The sequence below is a fragment of the Nyctereutes procyonoides genome, unplaced genomic scaffold, assembly GCF_905146905.1.
Source record: "Nyctereutes procyonoides isolate TBG_1078 unplaced genomic scaffold, NYPRO_anot_genome, whole genome shotgun sequence".
NCBI lineage: Eukaryota > Metazoa > Chordata > Mammalia > Carnivora > Canidae > Nyctereutes > Nyctereutes procyonoides.
The window spans coordinates 6,540,030-6,556,485 of record NW_026575133.1 but is presented as its reverse complement, the minus strand read 5'-3'; the positions used below and the strand labels follow the sequence as shown (position 1 = coordinate 6,556,485).

Sequence of the window (16,456 nt, the reverse complement as noted above, 5' to 3'; positions counted from 1 at the left end):
TGACCCTGAGATGATCTAGTATGGGAATCAGCATATAAAGGCTTTATAGAAGCTGTAATGAACATATTCAACATCTTAAATGAACGATATAGTCATAACAAGTAAACCAATAGAAATTTTCAACAGAAAAAATGAAAACCTAAAATGAACCAGATCAAAATGGAAAAGTATATTATCTCAAATGGAGAGTATATTATCTGAAAATAAAAATTTATTAGGTGGGCTTAAAAGCAGATTGGAGATGGTAGAAGAAAAGCTCAATGAACTAAAGACAGATCAACTGAAATTATATAAACTGAAGGATAGAGAGAATAAAAGAAAAAAAATGAACAGAAACCCAGTTATCTGTGGGATAAATGTTCAATGATTTAACATATGCATAAACTGGAAACCCGGAAGAAAAGTGAGGATGGGGCACAAAAAAGGTTACAAAAGTAGTGATCAAATAGTTCTCAAATTTGGTGAAAACCACTGGCTTACTGATCTGAGATCAGCAAACTCTTAGGGAGATTAAATACAAAGATAAGAACTAGGCACAAACAGTCAAAACTGCTAGAAATCAGTAACAAAGACAAAACCTTGAGAGTAGCCAAACAGAAAAGGGATACTCCATACCTGACGTCAATAATATAAAGGCACGCATGAAAAGTTTCTTTTCTTTTTTTTTTTTTGAAAAGTTTCACTATAAACAATGAAGGCTAGAAGAAACAACATGTTTAAAGTGCTAAAAGGGAAAAAAAATCTCAAACCAGGTTTCTTACTATAAGAAAAGAGAATTAAAATATGGAAAGGGAGAGTTTCTAAAAGAAACTCTATGGTACTGAATTAGAATTGCAGGTACCAATGTAAATCCATGGTTTTCATAATATATTAATATAGATGTAAAATATAAGTTAAGGTATAAATCTTGGCTTCTAACACCATTTTATGTTGAAAGGAACCATTTATCTGGAGAAATGGCTGATTCTAAAATTGGACAGTGAAAATATAAGATGAAACTGAAGATATACAGGGAATGATGGAGATATGTCAGAGCGGTACAGGTGTCAACCTAAAGGAGCTTGCATTAGCCCAATAGAGAGGCTAATAATCTGAGTACTAAAATAAAAAAAATATGAACAGTTCACAATCTGTTGAATAAAATAGGGCACGTTTCTTGAAAGACACAAATTACCCAAACTGACACAATAAAAAATAGAAAATCTGAATAGCTCTGTATCTGTTAAAGAAATTGACATTGTAAGTGAAAATTATTCTACATAAATTAAAAAAAAAAATCTTCCCAAAAAGAAAACTTCTAGTCCAGATAGTTTCACTGGTGAATTCTATTAAATATTAGGGAAGAAATAACACCCAGACCATACACAAACACCTTTAGAAAATAGAGGAGGAGAGGAAGACTTCTCATCTCATTTTATGAGGGCAGCATAAACCTGACACAAATATTAGAAAGAAAACTACAGGGGTGTCTGGGTGACTATGTTAAGGATTTTTTTTTTTTTATGATAGTCACAGAGAGAGAGAGAGAGAGAGAGAGAGGCAGAGACACAGGCAGAGGGAGAAGCAGGCTCCATGCACCGGGAGCCCGATGTGGGATTCGATCCCGGGTCTCCAGGATCGCGCCCTGGGCCAAAGGCAGGCGCCAAACCGCTGCGCCACCCAGGGATCCCTGGAGCCGACTTTTTAAAAAATTTTTTAAAAAGTGGGAAGCCTGGGTGGCTTAGCAATTGAGCATCTGCCTTTAGCCCATGGCGTGATCCCGGGATCCAGGATCGAGCCCCACATCAAGGCTCCTTGCAGGGAGCCTGCTTCTCCCTCAGCCTATGTCTCTGCCTCTCTCTCTTACTGTGTCTCTCATGAATAAATAAATAAAAATCTTTTTAAGAGATTTTTTTAAAAAGAAGGAAGGAAGGGAGGAGGGAGGGAGGAAGGGAGAGAGGGGAGGAAGAAGAATGAAGGAAGAAAGAAATCTATAGACCGTTATCTCCCATGAATACAGACACAAAAGTTCTTAATAAAGTCAATTAATGTAATTCACCATATTAACAGATTAAGTGTGGAGGGGAGCATTTGACAAAATTAAACATTTATTCATGATGACAATAACTACAAAAGCAAAATCTCAGCAAGCTAGAAATAAAAGAGAACTTTCTTAATCCCATAAAGGGAATCTAAAAAAACTTCAACTAACACCATACTTATTGGTGAAAGACCAAACACAGTCCCTCTGAGACTGAGAAAAAGGCAAAGATGTTCTCTTACTACATCTATTCAACATTTATATTGGAGGCCACTGCCATTCAAATAAAGCAAAAAAGGGAAACAAAAGGCAAATAACTTGGAAAAGAAGAAATAAAATTGTCTTTATTCACAAATGACAGGAAACAAGGTCAAGTCAAAAATCAAATGAAAACATTTACAATAGCATTGGAAAACAATAAATAGGAATAAATATACATGAGAAATATACACAGAAAACTAAAAACCACTGTTTAGAAAAATTTAAAAAGGCAATTAAATGGAGATATATACCATGTTTACAGACTGGAAGACTCAATATTATTGAGAGGTTAATTCTACTCAAAGGAATATATAGTTTCAATAAAAGCCAAATCAAAATCCTGCAAACTTCTTAAAAGAAATTGCTAAGTTGATTCTAAAATTTATATAGAAATGCAAAGTATCTATAATAGCCAAAACAATATTAAAATTAAGAATGTTGGGGATTCCTGGGTGGCTCAGCGGTTTAGTGCCTGCCTTCGGCATGATCCTGGAGTCCCCAGGATCGAGTCCCACATCAGGCTCCCTGCATGGAGCCTGCTTCTCCCTCTGCCCGTGTCTCTGCCTCTCTCTCTCTCTTTCATGAATAAATAAATAAAATCTTAAAAAAAAAAAAGAAATGTGTATAGGATACTCAGGGGAACATTATATAGATTTAGGAAACCAGTTCTAGACCTGGAAGAGTTTCCAGTAATGATATACATAAGCTTTTATTTTCTAGCCATCCCATCTGTAAAATGGGTATATTATCTTGCTTACCACTCAAGAAAGTCACATAAATTAGTAAACTAAAACTTGTCACAGTCCTAAAATCACTCTGGAATAAAAAGTTAAAAAATTCAGTATTTTATGTTCAATACTTTACTATTACAAGACTCCTTCCAGGCTAAAATTAAACTAGTGAGTCTAATTGCCCCTGGCAAGATAGGCTCTGCCCCATGAAACATTTGAAAAGGTAGCTTACATTGCTGAACCAGAGGCAGAGAGTTTTGCGTTGGAGTACTTTAATACATTTTTATATTGCATATAAAGCACATAAGCATAAACCAGTAAGATGCCTTGCTGAAAACTACCTTCTTTGTGAAAGCAGGCTGTAATTCTGAACAAGTTTTCAATTTTCACAGTGCTGCTAGGGTAAAACATTTTAAAGAGTTTAATTTTTTACAATGGATTCAATGACATAGGATTATCTAACAAAGTAATGGCTAATCAATAGAAGGTTTAGTTGTCAGGTGAAACATATAACACACTAAAAGGGATTGATTGCCAGACTTCTCCTTATTTACTAGAAGGTATATATTTAAAATGACACAAACTTGTTACCAAGCTGCATTCTTTTAACCTTGCAAAAAGCTGCTTAAAAAAACTGTTCAGCAGCCCTATAGCAAAACAAGATATAGTATAATGAAAATGGCTAGTGATTGGGGGCAAGAAGAGGGGGAGACAGGGACCTTCAGATATATGGTAACATCAAATCAAGTCCCCAGGAAGAATATGGAATAGAAAAAGCAAACTACAAGGCAACATCTAGGGAAGCTAGAACGGGGCTTTAAAAATGCCACAATGATGCTACCCAATCTCATTCAATGGATGCAATGCTACATCTGATCTCATTCCAAGTTACTCTTAGGGAAGATTTCTAAAAGACTCCTACAAAAGGGCACAATAGGCCTTCCCCAACCCCATCTTTTTTTCTTTTTTCTTTTTTTTTAAGTGGTACATCCACATTAAGCACTGAACACAAAATGAGGTCTATATGGACTTCGACCAGCATATAAGCTGTTTCCTTTATAATTTATTCACAATATCTCAAGTCTCTATATGAAAATACACTTTTTATGGTCATTGCAACCCAGGAGTTCAATAATATTTTTTCTACTAAGTCAGTGATTACACAATACATCAAAGAATGATTACACTGAAATAAAAATAAAACAAAACACCAACCCCCTATACAGTCTTCCTTCCTCAAAGTAATTTTAAGAAGGCTGGTTATTAAATTGCTTCTTTTTCAAGAAGAGTTTTTGTAGCTAGACACAAATTGCCAAACCATGTTTAAAAAAAAAAAAGTTATTAGACTCTGAAGGATTCAGCCAAAGTGGGAAGTTAAATAAACAAATCACTTCATCAGACTTGGAAAGATCACTTTTGTCTTACTTAAGAGACCTACATTAATTACCTTTAAGGTCTTTTACATGGACTATTTAAAATAAGTACAATTTATTTATTTATTTCAAATGAGGTGCTTCTTCCAAAGTATTAAATAATGTCTACAAATGCAAAAGCATTTTTATAAATAGGTAATTAAAACAGATGACTAAAATTAAGTCAAGCTGCAAAACATTACCCAGGATGCACTGTGATTTTTTTTTTTTTTTTAATAAACATCTCTGGCAATTTTTTTCCATCCAAAGCCCAAAGCACTTGTGGGGAGGGTGGGGGGGAGATAGGACGTTTCATAGGGAAAAAAACACACATATATAATGAAATAATGCCAAACCCCAAACTAAAGTATTTACAAGATAGTCCCTTAAGCATAGTTTGTCATATTGCAATTACACCTTGCCTACTGCCAAGTCAAAGTGCTTACTATTGCCACTAGAGGGAGAAATGTCTTAACACAAAGCAACAGCAGATAGGGAATCGGTTTTCTTGAGCAATTATCAGAACAAAGCTCCCCTGGCTGTGTGTACCTTCTAATTACTCAATACAATTAAAATGACTAACCTAAAACAAATAGGAAAAAAAAAAAAACTTGCCTGGCTAATATCAGAGACTTCATTAAACCCTTTCCCCTCATCAATCAAATCAGAAAGAAGGGAATGCCTTCATATACAAACATTATAGAGATATTAAAAGAAGTAAAATTTAGTGGGTTTCTTTTTCTTTTTTCTTTTAAGAAGAAAAGAAGTGTCTCTCTTGAAAAAAGAAATGTCGTGGTATTTACCCATCTGGATGCTGCCTGAAAACAAATTGTCCTCCAAAGAGCAGAAATACAGTGTGTTTTCTTTCAGTTCACTGGCTTATGAATGACTTGTTGTTGTTGTTGTTTTGTTAATACACACTATAATGTCATTTTCTGTGTCAGTGATGTGCTTTTTCCTCCTACTCATTCAACTGTATAAAGGAGCTATGCCAATCAGACCTCCATGCTTATATGGGGCTGTTTAAGTTCTTCACGGCTGTTTTTTTATGGATCTACTCTAAGGTAATGTTTAGAACAGCATAGGAATTTGGGGACATGGCGATAGGAAAGGAAAACATCTACTTATTCCTTCTACAAGGCTTATGTAGTACCCTTTATAAGGCCCAGTCATTAACAGAAGATGACAACAGAGTCATTTTTCTTTCAGCTGACAATTGTGACATTTTTCCAGCAGCGTGCAAGGTGTTGAAAACCTGGCAGCTGTTACCTCCTGGGATGAAGATACTTTTTTATCCTCCCTTGACAGTTTAACTCAGTGGGTCAGCACCTTTAAAGACTGCAAAGTATCCTTGAAGAGGATGGAAGCTTGAATTACTGCTCCCTCCCTAATCAATGTAAACCCTCACTGCAGGTGAAGTCTCCATCTATAGAGGTGCATGGGGGAGGAAAATGTAATGCCCTGAGCCAGATGGTTTTTATCTTGTTTTTAAAGAATAAAGGAACAAGCTAACAAGGGAGACAGCTACTTTGTTAGCTTCTTGGCCTCTCTCATGGCTTTGCATCCCCAGGGTTCCAGCTACACAAGAGAAAGAATACAGAAAAACGTAAACACTTAAAGAAATATAACTGGAGGGCTGGCATCATGCTGCTTTCAAAGAGTTGAGAGAGCTCTACTCAATACTTTATTTATCACTGCCCACGTTCTCAGGATGGTAAGTGGACACATACACAAAGGGAATGGGGGATGGGGGAAGGATTAGACAGAGGTCACAATTTACTCAATTACAGAGAAAAGCAGGGCTGACAGATCCTATTAGCACCAATGTGAAGCAAAGAAGGAGTTGCATGTTGTAAGGCTACATTTTCAAAAAGTAATGAGTACTTTCATGTACCCTCCCAGGCCTTTGCCCTTGTTTGCAGATATGAATAAAAGCTATGAAAACAGTTGCTATGGTTTCCTTGGCTTCACATTTTAGAAACAAAAGAAGAAAGAAAATTGCACCCACTGTGTACATTCTTTAAACAAAAGTTCACACTTTACTTAAGGCAGGGAGGTAAGAAGATTATTCCAAAACTCAGAAAACTTAAAAGGTTACATTGCTTCTCTCTCCCCAGCAACTCTCCTGCCTTCTGATAGTGGAAACTAAATGGAAAGACAGGTATACAAAATGGCTTGGTGAGACAGAGTGTAGTGTCTCCTGACTTTTTCCTTCAATATTTTCTTTTTCTGCTAAATGTCTGGCAACCAGGTTTTGGAATTATGGTTATGGTGGCCTGCTTCACAATACAATCAGGAAGTGTTCTTTCCTTCTCTATTTTCTGAGTTTGTACAAAAGTGCATTATTTGATAGAATTCACCTGTGAAACCATTTGGAGTCTTTTGATGTGATTCCTTCAATAAACATCAGACAATGGTCATTTGTTTCACCTTTCAGTAAGCTGTATTTTTCAAGGAATTTGTCCATTTCATCTAAATTGCCAAAACTATGGATTACAGTTGTTTATAATATTCCCTCATTATCCTTTAAATGTCTTAAGAATTGTTTGATGACCCTTTTTTCAGCTTCTCCAATGATAAAATAACTCAAAGTTACCACACACTGGTCACAGTCTATCATCACCTGTGAAACTATACTTAGTTAGAACAACAAATGTAAACTATAAAATCAGTTTAAAACAATACTAAACTTGTTAGAATGTAACCAAGCATTTTAAAATCAATAGTGAAAGAGTTCCTGAAATCCCATTAGAAATCTGGGAAAAGAACCTGCAAAAGAATCTCAAGAGATTGGTTTATATGATGCAAATCCTACTCATATCAACACTAGGTAAAAGGCAGCTTTGACATCTTTTTATCTGTATAACTTGAATAAAGTGGGGGAGGGGGGAAAGGCACTTCATTATTGTCATGCAACAGAGAAAAGAGGGAGTTTAAACAGCTTATATATTATGTCCTACATTTAAAAAATCAGCAGTGGGGTAATCAAGTTCAGGGCAGTCCTGGACAGCTGCCCTGTGACCTGGCTTCTATTGACCCCTGCTATTCATCACTCTTCCCTAAGATTGAGAGGGGCAAGCTCCTAGGGAGTGACCACCACAATAGACAGACACAAGCCAACAGTAATCTGGTTGGAGCAAAAAACCAGATGGCACTGCAATAAATTTACAAATCTGCATTCATGGGGCTGTTAAAACACCCAGAAGCTAAAAGATTCAGAGGGCCCCAGGAGGATCTCCTACTTCCCTGTTTCTAAAGGCCATTTCTCTTTCCAAGAACACTGAGTTCATGCTCTTCATAAAGAGAATAGAGATAAAACCCTTTACAAAGAGAGGAGGGGAAAAAGCCTCATGACCTAATTAATCTCCAGAGCCTGGATCTCAACACTGAGTGACAGATATTAGAAAAACCATTTTAGAGCACTAGGAGGAAAAACAAAAACAAAAACAAAATGGTTGTTATATTAAAGTGGAGAGGGTGAAGTGAACCCTATAAAGGCAATGAAAAGGCCACATCAAATCTCTTTCAAATACTGCACACAACAGATCTTGCAAGTAGAAAATGATTCAATAATGTATGCATTTATTTTTAAAATGAATCAGATTAGTCCCATGTGTGACCTGCTGGTCCATCTGTATGTGCTGGACTTAATAGGCACGATTCTCTCTCTTGCTTCAGTTTGAAGTATGAGAGAGATAAATTTAGTTTAATTTTCAACAGATCAGCCTATCCATTTTCCAAATGGACCATCTGGATCAGCCTATTAAAATTAATTTATAACTTTGCAGAGTGAAAATTCGTTTGTTAGCTTAAATAAAGTTGCCAAAACTTTTTTTCGTGTCATTGTTTTCTGACAGTTGTTTCTGTATAGCGGGCATAGTCTTTCCACCTCTAAATTTATCTTACTCAATAACTGTTCTGTTTATTTAGACTTATAGATCAGGTGCTTGTCTCCAAATAGTTGAAGATGTAACTGCACAATGTCCATTACTGATCATCCAGGGTTCTTACAATGCTTCCTGAATGGATTCAATTCTACTTACTAAGCAATTATTTTTACAAAAAAGGAAAAGTGCCCATCCCCAAATTTTTAGCATACAGTAAATAAAAAATGAGTATATCAGAGTTTCACATATTCTTCCCCTACATTATCACTGTATACAAACTGGAATCAGAAGGAAGAAGCAGAAATGCTTGAGCTGAGCAACACTGAGATGTGGATTTTAAATCACTGACTACCTAATGAGCAAGTCATCCAACCTCCCTAAGTCTCCATTTTTTTCATCTATAGGAGACTCCATCTAGCAACTTTGTAGGGTGATTATAAGGCTAGAATGGAACAAATAGCGGGTTCGTGGTGGGTACTCTACCTCTTCTCCTTTTTCTTGGAATAATGCCATAAGTAAGGTAAATTAAAATTATTTTTGCTACTGCTGGTGCTCATCTTATCCAACTTTATATTAAAAGTGAAGAGGTGGTATACTTATTCTCTGGCAACACCGTACGAACCTGTTTCTATGTTACTGGGAAACAGAAGATGTTAGAGCTTGCAGCAGCAGGCAGTAAGAAGAGCAAATTTTTTAAACATAGTGTTTGGACCTTTTAATTTTAAAAAAGAGCACCATGGAATTAACTTTCCAAGTAAAATGTGTTACCTTTGGGGAGTGGGGTATGATGAGGAATAAAATTTTTTTAAGTTATCATCAATAATGGCCTTTACTTTTTAGAAAAGGCAAACAAATACTGAGGTAACTTCACTAGAGGCAGATCCCTTTTGGTTAATTTTTTAAAAATGTATTAAGAATCTCAAAAAGAAAATAAGGTTTAAAGCCAACTATTCTACTATCTGCACTTAAGCACTTCAAGTTATTTTTCCTGAACAAGAAAACTTTTCTTTGGTGTTGTTTTCACTACTTGTAAGCAACCAACTTGTCCTACACTTGTACACCTAGGATATTTTTAAATGACTGGGAAAACAATGTTACCTGATTGAAATTGATGGCTATAGCCATTTCAACTTCAGAGTACTCTTAATTTAAGCTCCAGTGTTTAACGAATGGCAAATTGAGGGTTTCCTGTCTTTTGTTTTGTTGTTGGTAGCTTTTTATTTTAAGACAGACTGAATTTCATACCTGTCTAAGTGAATTCTTCTCTGGTATTATCTTCCTAGGGGGTTCGCCATTATTACAGTCTTCTCTCTCTGAGGAATTCTGTGAAAGAAAGTAAGCTTTAATTCAGTTCTCATTATCTTCAATCTTATTCTATGGGAGTAAACTGAATTACATTTCTAATTCTGTAAGCTAGAATACCATGTATATTTATGCATTTATTCATTTGAAGATTTATATACATATAGACATACACTTAAGTAAAGGGAAAATATGCCCATGTATATAAATAAATGTAAGCAGGGACCTAGGTGCAAAGTATTTCATCTATATTTAAGCACTGCCCAGCAGATCACAGTCATTAGAAATTTAGTTTATTGCCCTTTGAAAATGCGGGTTGACACTGGACTCAACAAAGCTCCAGTTTATACTTAGCTGATAACAACTTAAAACATGATTATTATCTTCTCTTTTAAATAATTAAACTATAGTAAATATTTGGTCACTAGAAATTGTCAAAGTCTGGATCCTAGAGAAAAAGAAAGTTCTTTCACTTCTTCCTCTTCTCATATTTGATTTTCTGTCATTAAGAATAACATTGTACTTAGCTCAAAACAATATCATTTTATCAATGGTTTAGGATTAGAGACCATTCTTGCCACTATTATCTCAAACAGCACCTAGAAGACCAGTAGGATTTTTAAATATTTAAGAAGAGGGGAAAAAACAATCCAACTGAAAGAGAGTTCATAATTCTAAATATCAACAGAATAATAAGATAGCAACCCATGGGATGCAAGAAAATATTTGCAAATCATGTATCTGATGAAAGATTAATATCCAGAATATATAGGGGCACCTGGGTGGCTCAATAGGTTAAAACAGCTAACTCATGATTTCAGCTCACATCATGATCTTGGGGTCCTGGGATAAGCCCAAATTAGGTTTCACGCTCAATAAGGAGTATGCTTTAGGATTCTCTTTCTTCCTCTCCCTGTGTCCCTCCTCCAGCTCGTGAGTGCATGCGTGCACACACACACTCTCCCTCTAAAATAAATACATCTTGTTTAAAAATCCAGAATATATAGATAAATTGTAAAACTAAACAAAAAAACCCCACACAACTCAATTCAAAAATGCACAAAGGACCTGGATAGACATTTCTCTAAAGAAGATATACAAATGGCCAACAGCACATAAGAAGATGTTCAACATCACTAACCATTTCAGGAATGTATATCAAAACTACACAGAGATACCATATCACATTCATTAAGAAGGCTACTATCAAAAACAGACAAAAACCAAAATATAAATTGGCAAGGATGTTGGAAATTGGAACTCTTATGCACTGTTAGTGGGAATGTAAAATGATACAGCTGCTGATGAAAACAGTGTGGTGGTTCCTCAAAAAATTAAAAATAGAATTATCATATGATCCAACAATTTCACTTCTGGGTATATAGTCAAAAGAACTAAAAGCAGAGTTTCAAGAGGCATTTGTACACCCGTATTCATAGCAGCATTCATCAAAATAGCTAAAACGTGGAAGCAATCCAAGCGTCCAATGACCGATGAGGCAATAGATAAAATGTGATGTATATACATCATGGAATAGTATTCAGCGTTAAAAAGGAAGAAAATTCTAGTATATACTACAAAATGGATGAACCTTAAGGACCTTATGCTGAAGTGAAATATACCAGTCACAAAAAGATAATTACTGTACGAATTCACTTATATGCGATACTTAGAGTAGTCAAAATCATACAGAAAGCAGAATGGTGATGGCCAGGGGCTCAGAGAAGTGGAGGAATGGAGAATTATTGTTTAATGAGTATAGAGTTTCAGTCTTACCAGAAGGAAAGAGTTATGGAGATGGGTGAGGGTGATACATGCATAACATTATGAATGTATTTAATACCACTAAACTGTACACTTAAAAAAATGGTTAAGACAATAAATTTTATGTTATATGTATTTCACCACAATACAAGATAATTGGGGGAAAAATTTGGTAATCAACACAGGTAAGTCACTATCTGCAAGGCAAAATACAAAAAATACAAATACAAACTATTTGGGTTCTATTTTCTACAATTACATTTGTAGTGTTTAATATTTTAAAATTTGCAAGTTTAAAATTTTTTTGATATAGTCATTACATTACCTATATTCATCACATTCTAGCTGAGGAGCTACTTTATTTATTTATTTATTTATTTATTTATTTATTTTTATTTTATTTTAATATTTTATTTATTTGTTCATGAGGGACACACAGAGAGAGATAGGTCAGGCAGAGGGAGAAGCAGGGTCCTTGAGGGAAGCCCAATGTGTGATTGTGAAGCCAATCAATCCTGGGATTCCGGGACCACGCCCTGAGCAGAAGCCAGATGCTCAACCACTAAGCCACCCAGCCATCCCAGGAGCTACTTTATTTTTAGATCCAGAAATTATTTCTAACATGAGTTTATCTGAAAATTTTCATACAATTATGAAATTATTGCTATAGGATCGTAACTGTATTTTAAGCTTAGATATATCTTTTGTGGTTTCTATCAAATTATATATTTTTAAATATTAAAGGATACGTAGCATGAATATAGTATCATTTTAAGGCCCTTGTACCTCTGTGGCTAACATTTATGTCCCTTGTATATAGCCAGTAGTTGGTGTGGCAGGCCAGTACTATAAGACGCTCCTTTTGGGCAGAGATTTAACTTTTGGGCAGAGATATTTTACATTTGTGATGACCACTTTAAGGTAATGGTTCCTAAAATTAAGACAAAGAAGAAAAAACATGCTATGCTACAAGCAAGGCACAGAGACTCCGTAACTTCAGAGTTCTAGTGGTTTTTCTCCCCATTTTGGAAAAAAAAATAATTTAGTCAATCTACAAAAAAATTAGAGAGAGATACAGTTGAATTAATGACTGTAAAGCAATCCAAAAAAAGGAAATTAGCAATATAATGCCACTGTAAAATAAACAAAGGAGGGAAAAGGTCAACATTAAACCCACAAAATCAACTTGTATATTTAACTTTTAAGAAAAATAAAGTACAGGGGATCCCTGGGTGGTGCAGTGGTTTGGCGCCTGCCTTTGGCCCAGGGCGCGATCCTGTAGACCCGGGATCGAATCCCACATCGGGCTTCCGGTGCATGGAGCCTGCTTCTCCCTCTGCCTGTGTCTCTGCCTCTCTCTCCTCTCTGTGACTATCATAAATAAATAAAAATTTAAAAAAATTTAAAAAAAAAGAAAAATAAAGTACAAATCAATGTTTTAAATTCTAAAATTATTTTATGTAATACAAATGTAAGCCAGTATTCAACTATAAATTAAACTTAAATTTGCAAGTAGCTATTCCTCAGTCCATGAAATTCTACCCCTATTTTATTTAAATAAAATATCATTTATAATCCAAACTGGCTTAATTCAATGTTAAAGTTCTATATTTCAACATCAATTACGTTTTGTTAAAATGTCATCATAATAAACTTGGAAGCTTTGTTACTTTTTGGTAGAAGTTTGTAATAGTGAAGTTATTATAAATCACATTTTAAATAAATAAATAAATAAACAAATCACATTTTTACCCAATAGGTGACTGGGTGAAAATTGATGGCAAACTTAGGTACTAAATTACATAGTGAAAACAGCAATGTGAAACTAATAGAGCGAGAAGCATCTAGCTCATAATCCACATTTTTCTTCCTTCCAACCCTCTATTTTATCTGATTTTGATGAGGAACCATTGAGTGGGTATCACTAAATTTTACTCTATTGTTACCATAAAATAGAGATAGGGAGGATAAATAGTCATGATATGTAAGGAGCAAGGAGTAAGGTACCCTCCTAACAGTGAAGAGAAGAGCCAGAAAGCCAGCAAATAAGAGATGAACAGTTTACAGTCTTGAGGGTAGAGTGAAATAATGAAACATCCATGTGTACTTAAGTGATCACGTCAGTGGTTCTCAAAGCCTGAATGCTCTCCAACACCTACGAGAGCTCAGCAGCACAGTTATCCCTTGTATCATATACCTATGATACACCCAGTAAGCAATGTTCATAACTGCCATGGGTCATCAAGCTAAATTATGCCCAGTAAATTCTATTCGAGGGTCACTACCTGATGCAAGCAAGACTCATCCCACATATTGGTGGATTAAAGACAAATAACAGGATAATTACATAACCTTAAAATACTTCTCCAGAAGATATATAAGAATTACAAAAGGAAAAATAATAACCTCACAGTAGGAAGATCTGGTAGACACCACCTTAACATTATGTGTCTCTTGATAGGTTGTACTGAAAACAACATTATGACTTCTGAGGTAACCTTGCCAAAAACATAAAATCTCAATTTGATCATAAGAAAACATGAGACTAAACCCCAAATTGAGGGATATCCTAAAAAAAATTACTAGTCTGTGATTAACAAAAAATCTAAGAGTCATGAAATACAAAGAAAGACTAAGGATCTGTTTCAGGTGAAAGGAAACCTCTGATCTGAGATTATTGGGGGGGGGTGTAAATCAAAATTGATGGTAAACTCCTCTGTACAGCATTCTATAGTGAAAAATAATGATCTGCACCTAACAAGATGAGTAGTGCCTCTCTAGCCCATACCAACAATTTTCTTCCTCTTGATCCTCAGTTTCATTTGATTTTGATGGGTAAATATTGGGTCAGTATCAGGACATAAAGGACGTTATTGGAACAACTGGGAAATTTTGAATAAGTTCTACAGATGAGCTAATAACATTACAGCTATGTTAATTTCCTGATTGTTTCCCCACTTTAAAAACTTACATATAGACAAATTCACTTGTTTTGGTGTATAACTATATGAGTTTTGGCAAAAAAAACATACAGTTATGTAACTATAATCAAGATGTAAAAGCAGTTATCATTTCCCATATTCTCTTACACTGCCCCTTTATAGTCAATCCCTTTCCCTTGTAATCAGATTTTTTTTGTCTCAATAATTTTTTTTTCACAAAATGGAATCATACAGTATATAATTTTTTGAGTATATAAATTATATAAATTTTTCTACCCAGCTTAATGCATCTGAGATTCATTTGTGTTGTTGTATATTACCAATAATCCTTTCCTTTAAAACAACAACTTTTAAAAATCTTTTTTTTTTTAAGATTTTATTTATTTATTTTAGAGAGAGAGAAAAAGAGTAGTGTGCAAGCAGGAGGAGGGAGAGGGACAGGGAGACTCCACAATGAGTGCAGAATCCGACGTGGGGCTGGATGTCACAACTCTGAGACTATGACCTGGGCCAAAACCAAGAATTGGATGCTTAAACCGACTGAGCCCCCCAGGCCCCCCAGTAGTCCTTTCCTTTTTATTGCTAAGTAGTATCACTGTATGGATGCACAATTTGTTTATATATTCAGTTTCCTGATTTTGATCATTTGTACTGTAATTATTTAAAAGAGTGTCCCTGTTTTTAGGAAACATAAAACGAAACACTTAACGTTGGTAACAGGATATTATGTCTGTAACTTTCAAAATGGTTCAGAGAAAAGTAAATGGATGTGAGCATATATTTGTATATATAAATAGAGATAAAGCAAATGTGGCAATATGTTAACATATGGAGAATCTGTGTGAAGAGTAGAAGGGGATGCTTTGCACTATTCTTTCAACTTTTCTATAAATCTGAAACTATATAAAAATGAAAATTAACTAGTAAAATAGATGAAATCTAGAAGAAAATGTCAAAAAATGGAAAAACAGTGTAAATGAAAAATGAATAGTAGGGGGAGGGAATCCCCTCAAATATAAATAACAAAAGTCATATTCTACCATTTCATCCTGAGACAATTAGAAAACCCTGACTGCTTAGGACAACTCATTTGCAACACTCAGACTTAACACTTCATTACAGTAAATACATTTGCAGAATGTATTTGTAGTCCGAGAGTAACAATATGGTATAAATAGTAGCTTTATATTAAAAGATTTCTAAAAAAGATGCTACATAATTCGTTACCTTTCATATTAACTCAAATATTTCTCTCTTAGCCCAGCATTTACTAGTTTAGAACTAAAAGAAGCAGAATAAAAGTCTGGCTGATAACTGAAGTTTAGCTTCAAACTGGACACATTTGGGTTGTAACACCTACAGACATTAGAAGAGACGTTTGGGTAGACTTTTTCAGTCAATAAAGTGAAATAATGCTACAACTTGTACATTAGATCTCAGGGATGTATTTTGCACAAAATGTTTCTAGGAGTAACCTGGGAGTGAATAAAAAAGAAAAAGAAATCACCTCAAAGAAAGTATTCAGATAAATTTAAATAGTCTCAAAATCAACATATCTAAATTTAAAGTAGTCTTTTACCATTCTGACCCATCCTAAGCCATCCCCTTCCCTCCCAATTTTTCTTTCCATCCCAGACTTAAGTCCCCTGCCAATTTTTACTCTTCCTTCCGACCCCCTTCTGCCTTTTTTTCTTGGAATGTATCTAACCAATTTCAGCTCTTCCATTTTTCCTTTCAATCATCTATTTTTAATAGATCTGACCCTCAGTTTGTATTTCCATAACCTCTACTCTAGTCTAGACCCCAACACCTATTATACCACCAGTGCTGTTACTATTGAGATAGCCTCCTGATACCCCTGCCTAAATCCATACCTGATCCATTCTATATGCTATTGTCCAGAACCATGTTCTTTTTGTTTTGTTTTGTTTTTGTTTTTTATTTATTTATTTATGATAGGCACACAGTGAGAGAGAGAGAGAGAGAGAGGCAGAGACACAGGCAGAGGGAGAAGCAGGCTCCATACACCGGGAGCCAGACGTGGGATTCGATCCCGGGTCTCCAGGATCGCGCCCTGGGCCAAAGGCAGGCACCAAACCGCTGCGCCACCCAGGGATCCCCAGAACCATGTTCTTAA

General features: G+C 35.2%; 1 protein-coding gene across 6 annotated transcripts in view; it reads right to left on the bottom strand.

The window, feature by feature from the left end:
- Nucleotides 1-16,456, bottom strand: part of BTRC (beta-transducin repeat containing E3 ubiquitin protein ligase) — a 182,105-nt gene that overhangs the window by 67,631 nt on the left and 98,018 nt on the right. For 4 of the 6 annotated variants that reach the window (XM_055300183.1, XM_055300186.1, XM_055300182.1 and 1 more), the window contains one exon: nt 9,557-9,634. The exons of the other annotated variants lie outside the window; for them this stretch is intronic. In XM_055300183.1, the coding sequence (XP_055156158.1) occupies nt 9,557-9,634 (78 nt within the window). The remainder of the gene's footprint in view (nt 1-9,556; nt 9,635-16,456) is intronic. 6 annotated transcript variants of the gene reach the window in all.